The sequence below is a fragment of the Littorina saxatilis genome, linkage group LG17 (genome assembly GCF_037325665.1).
Source record: "Littorina saxatilis isolate snail1 linkage group LG17, US_GU_Lsax_2.0, whole genome shotgun sequence".
NCBI classification, from domain to species: Eukaryota; Metazoa; Mollusca; class Gastropoda; order Littorinimorpha; family Littorinidae; genus Littorina; species Littorina saxatilis.
In genome coordinates, this window is record NC_090261.1 from 53,154,620 (window position 1) to 53,167,559 (window position 12,940).

General features: G+C 44.6%; 1 protein-coding gene across 1 annotated transcript in view; it reads right to left on the reverse strand.

The window, feature by feature from the left end:
* The window catches only part of LOC138953928 (vacuolar protein sorting-associated protein 54-like), a 54,518-nt gene that overhangs the window by 6,393 nt on the left and 35,185 nt on the right, over nucleotides 1-12,940 (reverse strand). The window contains exons 15-25 of the mRNA XM_070325921.1: nucleotides 12,785-12,916; nucleotides 12,103-12,152; nucleotides 11,426-11,508; nucleotides 11,132-11,167; nucleotides 10,915-10,969; nucleotides 8,247-8,352; nucleotides 3,711-3,798; nucleotides 3,153-3,274; nucleotides 1,788-1,868; nucleotides 1,349-1,456; nucleotides 662-756 (exon numbers count right to left, since the gene is read on the reverse strand). Of these exons, the coding sequence (XP_070182022.1) occupies nucleotides 662-756; nucleotides 1,349-1,456; nucleotides 1,788-1,868; nucleotides 3,153-3,274; nucleotides 3,711-3,798; nucleotides 8,247-8,352; nucleotides 10,915-10,969; nucleotides 11,132-11,167; nucleotides 11,426-11,508; nucleotides 12,103-12,152; nucleotides 12,785-12,916 (956 nt within the window). The remainder of the gene's footprint in view (nucleotides 1-661; nucleotides 757-1,348; nucleotides 1,457-1,787; nucleotides 1,869-3,152; nucleotides 3,275-3,710; nucleotides 3,799-8,246; nucleotides 8,353-10,914; nucleotides 10,970-11,131; nucleotides 11,168-11,425; nucleotides 11,509-12,102; nucleotides 12,153-12,784; nucleotides 12,917-12,940) is intronic.

The window sequence follows — 12,940 nt, forward strand, 5'->3', positions numbered from 1 at the left end:
TTTTAAGAGAGAGCAAGCTCCGTAACATACCAGCATCAACCTAACAATGTCCACTTAATTAACAATCTTGTCTCACAAGTCGCTGCAAAACAGAGAGGCATATTCGCCGCATCGTGATATGCTATCGTGCAGCTTCGTTTAACTTTTGATGGCCGTTTTACAACTGCTTGGTTTAAACACAATTTTATTCAAAATACATGACATGAAACAATTGACAAAAATGCAGCTAGGACACGAACTCAAGCAGATGCTTATTTGACGTGACCATAACAATGCTAAGTTACACAAGTTTTCATGATGGTGGACAACACAATTATTAACCAGAAGAACAAAATGTAGGAGGGGGGTATGGGGAACTTAATCAAAACAGGAGGCTTAGCGCTAAAATCTTAAGCAGCAGCCTGCGACTCTCACTGCCAAAAAAAAATGTGTTGGTTATACATGTATCAGTCCAATGTAAAATTCGTTCACATGTATCTGGCCACAGTCCCAACTCTTTGATCACAGAATTACAATTTTCCTGCAGCAAATGTTTTATGTCTCCCGCAAAAAGTTGCATTGTTGTCAGCAAATCTGAGCAGCAGCTGACTTGTTTTTAATCAGTCATTTGATTGCTTCAACGTTTTCCCGTTGGAAAATTGTGATCACAATCATCTCTTACCCATGCTGCGGACCCCCATCGCTGGCTACTCCCAACACTACCAGTCTCTGTCGCAGTAATCGCTTGAAAGAGTTGTTCATTCGAACAAACAGATCCTGTAACAAAAGAATGCATACTGAAGTTGGGAATCTTGTATTTCTGTCTGTTCCTTTTGCAGAAAATGAAGTAATGATGCACTCTATGGCTAAACACACACACACACACACACACACACACACACACACACACACACACACACACACACACACACACACACACACACCGGGGGCCCGGTAGCTCAGTGGGTAGAGCACTGGACTTGTGATCCCAGGGTCACGGGTTTGAATCCGGGCCGGGACGGACACGGGTCAACTTTATGTGCAGACTCACAGACGGTATCCATGCTCCGTCCCCGTGTCACCACTGACAGAGCTCGGACATTCTGCCATAAGTGTAGGTGGCTGATTACACCTAAACACGCGCACACCTGGGCAGCGCGACTCTGTTGCTGCTAGCTTTCCACTGGGAGGAAGCGACTCGAATTTCCCAGCGATCGGACAATAAAGTAACGAAAATGAAAATGAAAAAAGATCTCATTGCCAGAATTCCAGCTTCAGGCAGAGTCACATGCACGTTTGAGTCATTCATCTTGCGTTCTCTCACGGCATCCCTCACACATAAACTGAAAGTACATGACTATCAGCATACCCTGACTTGCTCTTGAGGCAGAACCCCTATCAAAGCCTCGTGAAGCTTGGCCAGCTGCTTACACACTGAGCGGAAACACTGGGATGGCATGGGGGCTTTCACTTCGTACTGAAACACAAGTCACATCACAATGTAAAATGAGAATGTTCACAACCTCATAATACTTGTCTCAAGGGTGAAGAAGAAAGACATTCCATTAGACATACAGAAACAGACAGTGAAACACATGCACTCACTGAATTGATTGACATTTTGGTCAAGCAATCTTCCGTAAAGCCCGGACTTTGGCATTGCATTTCATTGTGGGCGCCTCATAATTAATTAAGACATTCTATTAGACACTCAGAAACAGACAAGGAATTAAAACATGCACGCACACACAAGCACGCACATACACATTCACAAGGAGGGTTTCTATGTAATTAATGCTGTTAATTACCTTGGCCAGCAGACCCTCCAGGCTGTTCTCTGCAATGCTGACCAGCTTGTTGCAGATCTCCTCTATGTGGTCGTCGTAATCCTGAGAGTTGTGAAACATTCTCTTCAGTTCACTCGTAATACAGACTTACAGATATAGACAGATATTTGGACATAGAAACATCGTCTTATAATCTACATGAATGCACACACAGTGACACAAGCATACACTCACTCACTGACAGTAACACTGCAAACACACACACACACACACCCGCACCCACACACACACACACACACACACTCACTCTCTTTTCTTTCCTGACAAAGTGTCTCATTTTGTTCCCTCTTTCTCTCCATTCCCCACAAACCGTCAAGCCATTCCTTTCTCTCTTGTCTGTGACAACAACCAGAATCAAAATTGAAAATAAATGCATTCACCCTTTGTTTAAATCAGAAGCAGGCAACACAACAAAGGCACAGCTTCTTTTTCAATAACTGGCAATCAGTTTTTGTGAGGTCCACATGAGAACAAGAAGGGAAAAGCCCATACGACTCACATGCTTGACCTTGACCTTTACATGACCTTGACCTTCAGCTAAACCTAGCAATGACATCATACACTAAGAACTGCTTTACACATTTTTCCTACCAAAATACATGTGACCTTGACCCAAGGTCAAGGTCATCCAAGGTCATGCAACACAAAGCTGTTAATTCAAGACATAGGAAGTACAATGGTGCTTATTGGCTCTTTCTACCATGAGATATGGTCACTTTTAGTGGTTCACTACCTTATTTTGGTCACATTTCATAAGGGTCAAAGTGACCTTGACCTTGATCATATGTGACCAAATGTGTCTCATGATGAAAGCATAACATGTGCCCCACATAATTTTTAAGTTTGAAACAGTTATCTTTCATAGTTCAGGGTCAAGGTCACTTCAAAATATGTATACAATCCAACTTTGAAGAGCTCCTGTGACCTTGACCTTGACGCAAGGTAAACCAAACTGGTATCAAAAGATGGGGCTTACTTTGCCCTATATATCATATATAGGTGAGGTATTAAATCTCAAAAACTTCAGAGAAAATGGGAAAAATGTGAAAAATAGCTGTTTTTTAGACAACATTTATGGCCCCTGCGACCTTGACCTTGAAGCAAGGTCAAGATGCTATGTATGTTTTTTGGGGCCTTGTCATCATACACCATCTTGCCAAATTTGGTACTGATAGACTGAATAGTGTCCAAGAAATATCCAACGTTAAAGTTTTCCGGACGGCCGGACGGGGGGGACGGACGGACGGACGACTCGGGTGAGTACATAGACTCACTTTTGCTTCGCATGTGAGTCAAAAATGACCTAAAATTTTCAGTCGTATTTACCTTGACGATTTTGTCGAAGTGTTTGAGCATGGTGTGGTTTTTAGCGGGCAGGGCTGCCTCAAAGTGGGACTGCACACGTGGGATGAAATGTACCACCAGCTGAAGACACCGTGATGCAAGACCTGGAAGGAAAAGATACAGACGTTTAGATTTTTAGCTTAATTCTTCTTCCATACATTCTTTGGCCTATTTCTGTCACCATTATTTGTTCACCCCAGAAATCTCCTCTGGAAAACATCTCAACACAGAGTTGATTGCAAAGGCGATGAACCAAAATGAAAATGAAACTCACTACGCTCTTCAAATTAGTTATATGTGATTACAACGGAACTCAACAATAGCAACACGAATCAAATAAAACAAACTGCGAGGATTCAAAGATGCACACAGCTTGATGATTTTAGAAAATCCACCCAGGTAATCAAACAAGTTGCAGTTCCATCATTACGTGTTTTTCTGCAGAGAGAAAAAAAGTTTTACTGTGGCCCCCTTAAATAAATGTACTTCCATGCGCATGTTTGTTCGTTGCATGATAAACAGGTAAAAAATTTCTCTTACCCAGATTTCTGACAGAGATGGTCTTGAGGCCGACAAGTTGTCTGGCACCAGCCCCGATCAGCAGCTGGCACGTCCGTGAGTTGAACATCTGCAAAACATTGTCAGTACGTTAGAACACTCAACTGCAGTCGACAGTCATAATGATGTTGTTAATACAGTGGAACCTCCCTTTTAAGACCTTGTTTATTTAGATTTTCTGTTCCTAACCTCTGTAAATTTACCCCCTGTTTTAAGATTCCCTCTTTTTTAAGACCGATTTTCTTAGAGTTTTCGAGGTATAAGTTTTACTTTTTGGTTGAGCATACAATACAAGACCGGCACGGTTGGCCTAGTGGTAAGGCGTCCGCCCCGTGATCGGGAGGTCGTGGGTTCGAACCCCGGCCGGGTCATACCTAAGACTTTAAAATTGGCAATCTAGTGGCTGCTCCGCCTGGCGTCCGGCATTATGGGGTTAGTGCTAGGACTGGTTGGTCCGGTGTCAGAATAATGTGACTGGGTGAGATATGAAGCCTGTGCTGCGACTTCTGTCTTGTGTGTGGCGCACGTTATATGTCAAAGCAGCACCGGCCTGATATGGCCCTTCGTGGTCGGCTGGGCGTTAAGCAAACAACAATAAAAACAAAAAAAACAATACAATAGTGGACACATCCCCTCCCCTTTTTATATTTAGTCAAGTTTTGACTAAATATTTTAACATCGAGGGGGAATCGAAACGAGGGTCGTGGTGTATGTGCGTGTGTCTGTGTGTGTGTCTGTGTGTGTGTGTAGAGCGATTCTGGACCGATCTGTATGAAATTTGACATGAGAGTTCCTGGGTATGAAATCCCCGAACGTTTTTTTCATTTTTTTGATAAATGTCTTTGATGACGTCATATCCGGCTTTTCGTGAAAGTTGAGGCGGCACTGTCACGCCCTCATTTTTCAACCAAATTGGTTCAAATTTTGGTCAAGTAATCTTCGACGAAGCCCGGGGTTCGGTATTGCATTTCAGCTTGGTGGCTTAAAAATTAATTAATGACTTTGGTCATTAAAAATCGGAAAATTGTAAAAAAAAATAAAAATTTATAAAACGATCCAAATTTACGTTTATCGTATTCTCCATCATTTGCTGATTCCAAAAACATATAAATATGTTATATTCGGATTAAAAACAAGCTCTGAAAATTAAATATATAAAAATTATTATCAAAATTTTTTTTTCGAAATCAATTCAAAAACACTTTCATCTTATTCCTTGTCGGTTCCTGATTCCAAAAATATATAGATATGATATGTTTGGATTAAAAACACGCTCAGAAAGTTAAAACGAAGAAAGGTACAGAAAAGCTTGCTATCCTTCTTAGCGCAACGAATACCCCGCTCTTCTTGTCAATTCCACGTGCACTGCCTTTGCCACGGGCGGTGGAGTGACGATGCTACGAGTATACGGTCTTGCTGCGTTGCGTTGCGTTCAGTTTCATTCTGTGAGTTCGACAGCTACTTGACTAAATATTGTATTTTCGCCTTACGCGACTTGTTTAAACCTCCACAAAATCTGAGAAAATCAGGTCCTACAAAGGAGGGTGGTTGAAAATGGAGGTAAATATACTGTTCAAAAAAAGAAACGCATAGCTTGTAATATTTGGATAATTTAGTTATATGGCTACAAGGATATCCACCAAACTGCAGAAAATGTTTATCTGGTCGTCGACCTTTCGTCCATTGCCACAAGTGAGCTCTGCACGTGACGCATGCGTTATCAGTGGCTACAATGTCAAAATTGCTCATTTGGCATGACCACTCGTCATGCTTCAGTGTAATCTCGTGAAACTCGGGGAATATTGAGCTCTCACCATGTCTTCCAAAACCCATAAAAGCGGATTGTTCGCCACAAAGAAATCAGACGACAATTCAGCGACGAAAGATGGCCCGATTGAGCAGAGAAGACCGCCAAATTGCATTGGGTCGTTTACAAGCAGGCCAAAGTCAAAGTGCAATCGCCAGGCACTTCCACGTGTCCCAGAGCACCATCAGTAGACTGTGGGTCAGGTTTCAAGCCACTGGCTCCGTTGCTGACTTGCCACGAGCGGGAAGACCAAGGGCGACAACTGCTGCCCACGACCGCTTCATACGGCTCCACCACCTCCGGAATCGTTTCCTGTCGGCCTCATCTTCTGTCCAGGCTCTCAACGGGCCACACCGATTATCGGACCAGACCGTGCGGAACCGCCTGCATGAAGCTGGTTTGAGAGCTCGCAGACCTCACAGAGGAGCTGTCCTCACCCGCCGCCATCGCCAGAACCGAGTGCAGTGGGGCAACCAGCACCTTCGCTGGACCGTCCGGAATCACTGGAGACACGTGTGGTTCAGCGACGAGTCCTACTTCCTGCTCCAGCGACATGATGGTCGGAGGAGGGTCTACCGGAGAGTAAACGAACGTTACGCGCCCAACTGTGTGGATGAGGCACCCGTTAATGGTGGTGGAGGCGTCATGGTGTGGGGGGCGATCAATACCGCTGGAAGGAGCACCCTGGTGCACGTCCAAGGGCGCATAACTGCCCAGCGATACGTGGAGGAAATTCTGCGCCCACACGCCCTTCCTCTTCTGGCTGACCAGGATGCCATATTCCAGCACGACTCACCACCCAGTTCCTCACCGACCACCATGTCCAGGTGCTTCCCTGGCCATCCATGTCGCCAGACATGAACCCGATAGAACACCTCTGGGATGAATTGGACAGACGTGTGCGCAGGCGAGAAGAAGCGCCGGCAAATCACCGCGATCTATTGCAGGCACTTCAGGAGGAGTGGGACACCATCCCACAGCAAGATATCCGGCATCTGATCCAGTCCATGCCCAGAAGGTGCCGGGCAGTTGTTGCTGCTCAAGGCAGTCACACCCCCTACTGACTTGACAGCCTCGGCACCCAATCGTATTGATTGACTGATTGATTTGAAGATGCAAATGAACTGTGTGTGCATTCAACTGTGTCCATACCAAATTTCAAACAAATAATCTAAATATTGGATTTTCTGTTAATTTTTTCGAAAAATAAAACAAATTTGGCAAGTAGCAACTATGCGTTTCTTTTTTTGAACAGTATATTCTGTACAGAAAATCAGGTCCTACAAAGGAGGGTGGTTGAAAATGGAGGTAAATATACTGTACAGAAAATATGAACAAGGTTTCAAGGTTTTATTTCGGCTTTAGGCCCATAGGGCGTTTAAGCAAACAAAAATACACAATTAAGTCACACGCACAATGAGAGTGTACGCAGGCACAGCAAACAGTGTATTTAATTAAACACCAAAAGAAAAATATAATCAGATCGTGTTAATCAATCAAAACAACCAGGCAAACGAAAGTACAGTATTTGGCGAAATCGGCTCCGAGAATAAACAAGTGAAACAAAGAAGAAAAGTGAAAAAGTTTGAAGAAAAATATCACACACACAATTTGTAACCAACACACACATGTAGTCTCGCCCGGAATAAGCTTTTTTTGGATGATTTACAACTTTTGCGCACATTTCGAGCAGACGAAAACACAACATGGCGGCTCTTGCTCCTCCAACTATCGCAAGACACAAAAAAACTAAATCTCGCGCGCACGAGATCCTGATACATCCGGTGTTTCTCTGTACGCTATCTTGTCACGACGACTTGTTGAAAAACGAAGATTCGCGAAAGAAAGAGAAAAGCGCCGAGTCTTGAGTAGAGAGCTAATAAAGTACCGGTAATAGCTAATCGAGCGAAATGAAAATCCGCGGCGACTTCCATTAGGTGAATACTATTCAAGTTTAGGTAACGTTTTAGCCGCATCTTTTTATAAGCTGCAATGCGATTTAAAAAAAAAAAGTCGCGGCTTGTAGTCCGTCAAATACGGTAAACAGAAAACCTGAAACAGCAAGGTCGTAATTAAAAGGGAGTCCTGCGCATCTTAGAAGGGGGATTCCACCGTAAAGCATGTTTTAGCGTGTATCTTTCAATTTATCTCATTGCTTCACATTGATCTTGTTGTCCCAGCAACATTATGGCAAACTACCAAGTACTGTGGGTAATAAAAATGTTTTGTATTCAATAATCCCTAACAAAGTCGGATATACCTTACTTCCCAAGTGTGTACTCGAGGACCAACATGTTCACACTTGATGAAAAACGTTCTTCTTCTTCTTCGTTCATGGGCTGAAACTCCTAGGTTCACTCATGTTTGTTTTTTGGCACGACCATTTTTACCCCGCCATTCAGGCGGTATACGCCGATTTCGGGGGAAGCATGCTGGTGTTTCTATAACCCACCGAACTCTAACATGGATTACAGGATCTTTTCCTTGCGCACTTGGTCTTGTGCTTGCGTGTACACACGAAAGGGGATCCGATAAGGCAGTAGCAGGTCTGCACATAAGTTGACCTGAGAGAAAGGAAAAACCTCCAACCTTAACCCACCAGACTGCCACGGCTGGGATTTGAACTCACGACCTTCCGATTAGGAGGCTGATGTCTTATCCACTACGCCACTGCGCCCGTCTATGAAAAAGGTTGAGATGGAAGTGCTTACCTTGAGCAGGTCCACCAGACGAGTGAGCAAGTCAGGAGTGGCGGTTGGGATGTCTGTGACACACTGACAGTACTCCACCACCATCTTCACCAGCATCAGCACCGTCCTGAAGAACAAGAAGAATCAGATTACAGTGGAACCCCCCTTTTAAGACCTCCAAAAATATGAGAAAATCAGGTCTCAAAAAGGAGGGAGTCTTAAAATGGGGGTATATTTACAGAGGTTGTGAATAGAAAGTCTGAGAAAACAAGGTCTTAAAAGGGAGGTTTCCCTGTAGTCCTGTGAGGTTACCCTCATGGAAATTCGGGCTGCTTTCTCACCGTGGAAAGCCAGCTGCCATACAGTACGGCGCTACCCGTTTTGTTCTTGTTTTTTCTGCATGTGTGGATTCCTGTTTTTAAGCCCTGAGACTCTCGCTGTGAACTTGGGTTCTTTATCATGTGCATGCATGCACACGGGGGTGTTCCGACACCGAGGAGAGTCTGCACAAAGTTGACTCTGGGAAATAAATCACTTGCCAATCGTGGGGATCAAACCCATGCTGATAGCGACAACTGGTTTTGAAGCCAGTGCCGATGCCCTCCATCAGCTCACTCGTCACGAGCAGACCATTGTCTTCCGCCTCCGGACAGGCCACTGTGGACTAAACAGCCACCTAAAAAGGATCGGCATCAGACAGTCGGCCCTGTGCCATTGTGGAGAGGCGGACCAGACACCGGACCACTTCCTGCAGACCTGCCAACTCCACTGCAGTGAGAGGCAACATGTCTGGCCCACAGGGACATCGCTGCACACCAAGCTATGGGGCAGCACTCAGGACCTGGAAATGACAGCCCACTTCGTCAACATCACGGGCCAAAGAATCTAGACACAGCCATCGTCGAACGCTGAAGAAGAAGAAGAAGAAGAAGAAGAAGCCAGTGCCGCCACTGATTGAGCCATTTCCCCGCCCAAAAACACATTATGAATCTTTGCTTCCCGGGTATCAGGCAATCATCTATACTGTTCAAAAAAAGAAACGCATAGTTGCTACTTGCCAAATTTGTTTTATTTTTCGAAAAAATTAACAGAAAATCCAATATTTAGATTATTTGTTTGAAATTTGGTATGGACACAGTTGAATGCACACACAGTTCATTTGCATCTTCAAATCAATCAGTCAATCAATACGATTGGGTGCCGAGGCTGTCAAGTCAGTAGGGGGTGTGACTGCCTTGAGCAGCAACAACTGCCCGGCACCTTCTGGGCATGGACTGGATCAGATGCCGGATATCTTGCTGTGGGATGGTGTCCCACTCCTCCTGAAGTGCCTGCAATAGATCGCGGTGATTTGCCGGCGCTTCTTCTCGCCTGCGCACACGTCTGTCCAATTCATCCCAGAGGTGTTCTATCGGGTTCATGTCTGGCGACATGGATGGCCAGGGAAGCACCTGGACATGGTGGTCGGTGAGGAACTGGGTGGCGAGTCGTGCTGTGTGCGGGCGGGCGTTGTCCTGCATAATGGCATATGGAATATGGCATCCTGGTCAGCCAGAAGAGGAAGGGCGTGTGGGCGCAGAATTTCCTCCATGTATCGCTGGGCAGTTATGCGCCCTTGGACGTGCACCAGGGTGCTCCTTCCAGCGGTATTGATCGCCCCCCACACCATGACGCCTCCACCACCATGAACGGGTGCCTCATCCACACAGTTGGGCGCGTAACGTTCGTTTACTCTCCGGTAGACCCTCCTCCGACCATCATGTCGCTGGAGCAGGAAGTAGGACTCGTTGCTGAACCACACGTGTCTCCAGTGATTCCGGACGGTCCAGCGAAGGTGCTGGTTGCCCCACTGCACTCGGTTCTGGCGATGGCGGCGGGTGAGGACAGCTCCTCTGTGAGGTCTGCGAGCTCTCAAACCAGCTTCATGCAGGCGGTTCCGCACGGTCTGGTCCGATAATCGGTGTGGCCCGGGGAGAGCCTGGACAGAAGATGAGGCCGACAGGAAACGATTCCGGAGGTGGCGGAGCCGTATGAAGCGGTCGTGAGCAGCAGTTGTCGCCCTTGGTCTTCCCGCTCGTGGCAAGTCAGCAACGGAGCCAGTGGCTTGAAACCTGACCCACAGTCTACTGATGGTGCTCTGGGACACGTGGAAGTGCCTGGCGATTGCACTTTGACTTTGGCCTGCTTGTAAACGACCCAATGCAATTTGGCGGTCTTCTCTGCTCAATCGGGCCATCTTTCGTCGCTGAATTGTCGTCTGATTTCTTTGTGGCGAACAATCCGCTTTTATGGGTTTTGGAAGACATGGTGAGAGCTCAATATTCCCCGAGTTTCACGAGATTACACTGAAGCATGACGAGTGGTCATGCCAAATGAGCAATTTTGACATTGTAGCCACTGATAACGCATGCGTCACGTGCAGAGCTCACTTGTGGCAATGGACGAAAGGTCGACGACCAGATAAACATTTTCTGCAGTTTGGTGGATATCCTTGTAGCCATATAACTAAATTAACCAAATATTACAAGCTATGCGTTTCTTTTTTTGAACAGTATAGATTACAGAGGGGGTGGAGGTGGGGGGTGGGGGTGAGGATTACAACAGGATTAGTAGGTACAGTACTGAAGGGAATGGGCAAATAGTTCACAATAACCGAGATATCTCAATAAAAGTTGCAGGTGCTACTTACCCTACAACTGCATACTTTTCTCCATCCACAAGCAGTGTATCATTTGGTCGGCTTTCTGTAAAATGAAAAAGAGTATTTCATTCACAAACCATACTGCTAAAAACAATACAATAAAGGTTTGTGAGTGCACTTTTTCATCATCCATGCATTCATGTAACCACTAACAAATATTAAAACACCAACACCTACAAAGACAGACAGACAGACAGACTCTTACCTCTGTCCGTCTTTCTTTCTGGTACGGACAGGGTGCCTGAAAAAAACAAAGTAAAATTCAAACAATCAACACAGATTTGAACATTCATACATATCATCATATGCGACTGTTCACTGAACAGTAAGAAATGGTTAAATGCCAATACTTTCCAGTAACTTCTACTGTCTAAAACAGCATTATCGGAATGCATACAGCTCTCTGATACCTTACACTTTGGAAAATTACCAGAATGTCGCCAAACTTTTCAATAAATAAATCATCGCAACATCCCTGTGGAACATAAAGTTTGCTCACCAGTCGCAGCAATATGGTCGACCAACGCTTGAAACTCTGCTGGCACGTCCGCCTGCTTCCACCGCTCATTGTCCAGGATTAGACTAAAACAAACACATCACACTGATAAATAAAATCCATAAGCAGATAAAGAAACTTCAGATAACTCCCCGGAGGAGTGTTCCGTGTCTATTTCAAGAGTGACTCCTACCCTGCTAGGATATCTAACAGACAACATGGCCACCTTAACGCTGAGAACTGTAACGCTGAGTTTTGACGCGGTTGCGTGGCATAACGATTCTGGATTCCCTTCAGAGAAACACTGCAGTTTCTCAGCTCCTTTGAAAACAATTTGCTTGCTCTACGTTTCACATGCAACGGGCAGCAACTTTCGGATAGGAAGAATAGACCGGTTCGCTAGATTGTGTCTCTTTATAACAGTATTAACACATGCTTGTGGGTAAGCTGATAATTTGGTGTCAAATTTTACAGCAGTATTTGCTCTCATGGCAGCCAATTCAGGACAAAAATAGAGCATAAAATATGTTGAAATGATCCGCTGAAAGTACTCACATTGTAAAAATAAAAGCCTCTGTGACAGTTTCTATCTCTGCCCTTGCAATACAAAAAAATAAAATAATTATAACAAGCATAGCTATAACATTAAACAAATAAGTTTCTTTTCAAGACATCCTCACCTGAGTTTGGTTTTCCTCTCATCGTGGAACCTGGCCACGAATCTGTTGGCCTGAAATAAAATAAGACTGATAGTGTTAACAGTCTTCAACAAATCTCTACCAGTTATTTAAAGTTCTGTTATGTTTTCTGCCTGCGACAGAAATTTAGACCTCAAAAGACCCCTGCAAAAAAAGGATACCTAATCATTTGTGTTCATAAGTGATGAATCTGTGTTGAGACTTACTCTGGAATATCACTGAGAAAGCGGCATCACATCATCACTGTACTGTGAAATTTCATCCTTTGACATTTGTCACAAATACCTCAGTTATTCAATGCGAGCTACCGCCCTCCCTCCCCCCAATCAAAATTCATTCTTCAGATTATTGTCACATGTTTCAGGTGTTCTGCTCCATTTGAATTCATCTCCTCCCCCCTCCCCCTCCCCCTCCATCTCTTACCCCATCATATTGTAAACAAGAAAAAAACAACTGTACAAAACAACAGAGCACATGGAAACTGTAGAAGCTCTTCTTTGTACTCTTTCAGCAGATGAAAGTGAAAAGAAGCATACACATACAATACATGTACAATACAAAAATACTTTATCATCTCAAAAGAGAAACAAATACATTGTGGCTGAATAAACACACAATGACATTAAAACAAATCAACTTAAACAACAATTACACAATTACATACATGACTCTGCAAGCTACCGCGTAAGGACACGGACGCACGCCCACACACGTTCTCTGTCTCTGACATAAAGTTCTCCACCTCTCGACATAGAGTGACGAACTCACTGGACGACAGCCGCTCCAAAAACCCATCCTGCAAAGACATGGAAACCAACAA